We start from the raw sequence: 2,766 nt of genomic DNA, 5'->3' as shown, positions 1-2,766 counted from the left end.
CCTATTTATATATTTGTGGTATCTTTAAATGAATTTTAGTTTTAAATTTTAGTTACTTTATATGTACCTTGTAATATTTTTGTAGTATTTTATTGCATTTAAAATTTCTAAATTATGTAATTTTTTATTTTAATAAATAATAGATTTTATATATAGTTATAGTAACTAATAAATCTTAACATATTATTTTATTAAATTTAAGTTATTAGCAAAGTGTCACGGGGTTAGTGTGTAATTTAGATAAAAATATATAGGTATAATTGAAAAGTATAAAAAGGAAGTGAGTGGAGAATATTCTTTTGAATTTGAGTTTAGTGTAAATGGTTGGAGTAAAATCAATATTTTGTATAAAATTTACACTAAAATGAATTTGAGTTTAGTGGAATGACTTTAGATACTCTTATTAAGGTTTTTGCCTATATTTAAGGTTGTATAATCATGCAACGAAATTACTAACATTTTGGGGTGGGAAAGAGTATTATGAAAAGCAAAGGGGCAAATCTCTAATTATATGTGCCGAGAAACCCTAGTCTCTTTCCCAAAATCCCCAGCAATCGCCTTCTCACTTGGAAAATTTTGGGATCGGAGAAGATGAGCGTGTATATGAGCCGCCTCTTCCCCAAATCAAACTCAAGTTTCCTCCTCCAAAGCGAGGTCGCCCTCAAAGCCAAAGCCGTCCGCCTCAGAGATGATACTTACCTCATCGACGCCGGCGTCGGCCGCCCCAGGACCGCCTTGGCCAACGAATTGGCAGATCCGCCCAAATCTGCCGGCGCGGCCACTTTCTCCACCAAGGTCGGCTTCCTCCACGCCGCCAGAGGTGAATCGACCGTCAAAAACTCACTCCTGCAGCGATGCTTCGTGGATCTGGTGACCGGAGATTCCCGGACGAAGCAGAACGCCGCCGCGAGGTTCGACGACATGGTAGGGCAGACGGACTCCGCCTGCGCCGGCGAGCAGCCGCTCCTCCTGCCGAGGATATTCAGGAAGCAGCGAGCGTGGCTGGAGTTGCAGAATCGGTGGAAGTTCAATCGGAAGGTGAAGGGTTTCATAGCTGGAAAAGTGAGGGGAGGCTACTCGGTCGGCATCGCCGGTTACCTTGCGTTTCTCCCGGCGAGAAATGTTTATAATAGAAGGATTGACGGCGATCGGTTTGTGATTGAGAGCTTATCCCCCAGGAATTTTGTGGTTACGAAAGTAGGGTGATTTGTGAATTCAGGTTACGTTTTTATTGAACTCCTCTGCTCTTGGCATTGCCTTTGATATGCGACTGGGCTTGAGTTAGGCTTTTCTTGTCCTTTTACCTCTGAGTTTATGTTGCATCAATAATTCATGAATATGAATGATATTCGATTGAATTGGTTAGGGAAATTGTTCTTTAATTTTGTTCGATTTAAGTTTTAAAAAGTGGATTGGTGGGTTTGAGATTGTTTTTGTATGTCAATTTGTTTGTTTTGTGATCTTCTGCCTCATTTTCGTTGAGTTGGGGTGCCTGATTTCTGCAATTTAGATCAAAGATGAAATTTTGAAGATGCGCATCTGATTAAGTTGATGATTGTTTAGTTTCTTGTATTGTAATGAGCAATTCAATTCAGTGTGAATTGATTTCAAACACATTCCACACAATTCAATAATAGCACAGTCGCGAATAAAATCTGACAGTGTGAGCAACGGATTCAAGCTCCTCACCGGCGGGATGTAAATCGTCAACGGCGCCACCGCAAACGATTCTCTTCGTCTTCGTCTTGTCTAATATTTTTCCCGAGAAATTTGATGTTATCCATCCTAGTCAGGTGAGAAATAGATTCTACAAAAAGATGGTGGATCGTCCACATTTAATATTATTAAATCCTATTTTATTAGTGATGTTGAAAGAATTTTTTTTTATTATTAAAATTTTTGGAAGGTGAAGGAAATAGTGTGGTGTTGAAATATTGTTGGAGGGTGCCAGAATCCACTTTTGGCGAGATGAGAGAGGAATTATTATGAATAAGCTTCCAAAGTCGGCATATATCCAGAATGTTATCTATTTTTAGAGCATCCACAATGAGACTGAACCCTAGACTTGACATAGCTGTCACATCAACTGGATATCAAATAGTCATCACATAGCCTTCCCACTACCTATCCACATCACTAATAACAATTATATAATTTAATTTACAATCGTATCAACATACAGAATTTAATTTACGAGACAAATACGGAAAATTCGAATAATACTATTAAAATTTAAAAAGTACATTAATATTAAAAAAAAGTACAAAAATTAAAAAAAAGTACAAAATTAAAAAGTACAATTTAAAAAGTAAAAAAAAAAAAACACTCCTCGCCGCCGTCCTCGTCTCCGTCGTCGCCCAGCCCTTCTTCATCGTCGTCGTCGCCGCCTCTGTCGCCACCTACGCCGCGGCTATTCCCGCCGGTCTCCCTCCTCATCGCCTCCAATTCTTCACGCTGGCTCTGGAGCAATACACGAAGATAATCCTTCACCTCGGGGTCCACCGCCGATTGGAAGTCGGCTAAGGTCTTCACCATTTGAGCGCGCGTTTGTTGGCGCGCGAAGAATTTGAGCTCCTCGGTAGACCTGCCGAGGGGGGATGCCGAATGGACCCCCTGGGAACTCGGGGTGCCCGCCCTCGCAACCTGTTGCGCCCGCCTTTGGCCAACCGGGCGAGGTCGGCGACCGAACGAACGAGGGGTCGGGACCTCCTAGGCCGTCTCGGGGAGGTCTGTCGAACCACCGCTGCTGCCGCTATAATCTCCGGT

General features: G+C 41.7%; 1 protein-coding gene across 1 annotated transcript; it reads left to right on the top strand.

Annotated features, from left to right (window-relative positions):
* Positions 1-591: 591 nt before the first annotated feature.
* On the top strand, positions 592-1,206 carry LOC121774481 (ribosomal protein S1, mitochondrial-like). The gene has a single exon (XM_042171348.1). The coding sequence runs from the start codon at positions 592-594 to the stop codon at positions 1,204-1,206; it is 615 nt and encodes a 204-aa protein (XP_042027282.1).
* The last annotated feature ends 1,560 nt before the right edge of the window (positions 1,207-2,766 follow it).

This window comes from Salvia splendens, chromosome 17 (assembly GCF_004379255.2).
Source record: "Salvia splendens isolate huo1 chromosome 17, SspV2, whole genome shotgun sequence".
Taxonomy (NCBI): domain Eukaryota; kingdom Viridiplantae; phylum Streptophyta; class Magnoliopsida; order Lamiales; family Lamiaceae; genus Salvia; species Salvia splendens.
The sequence above is the reverse complement of the archived record's forward strand: the minus strand, read 5'-3'. Positions and strand labels throughout refer to the sequence as shown.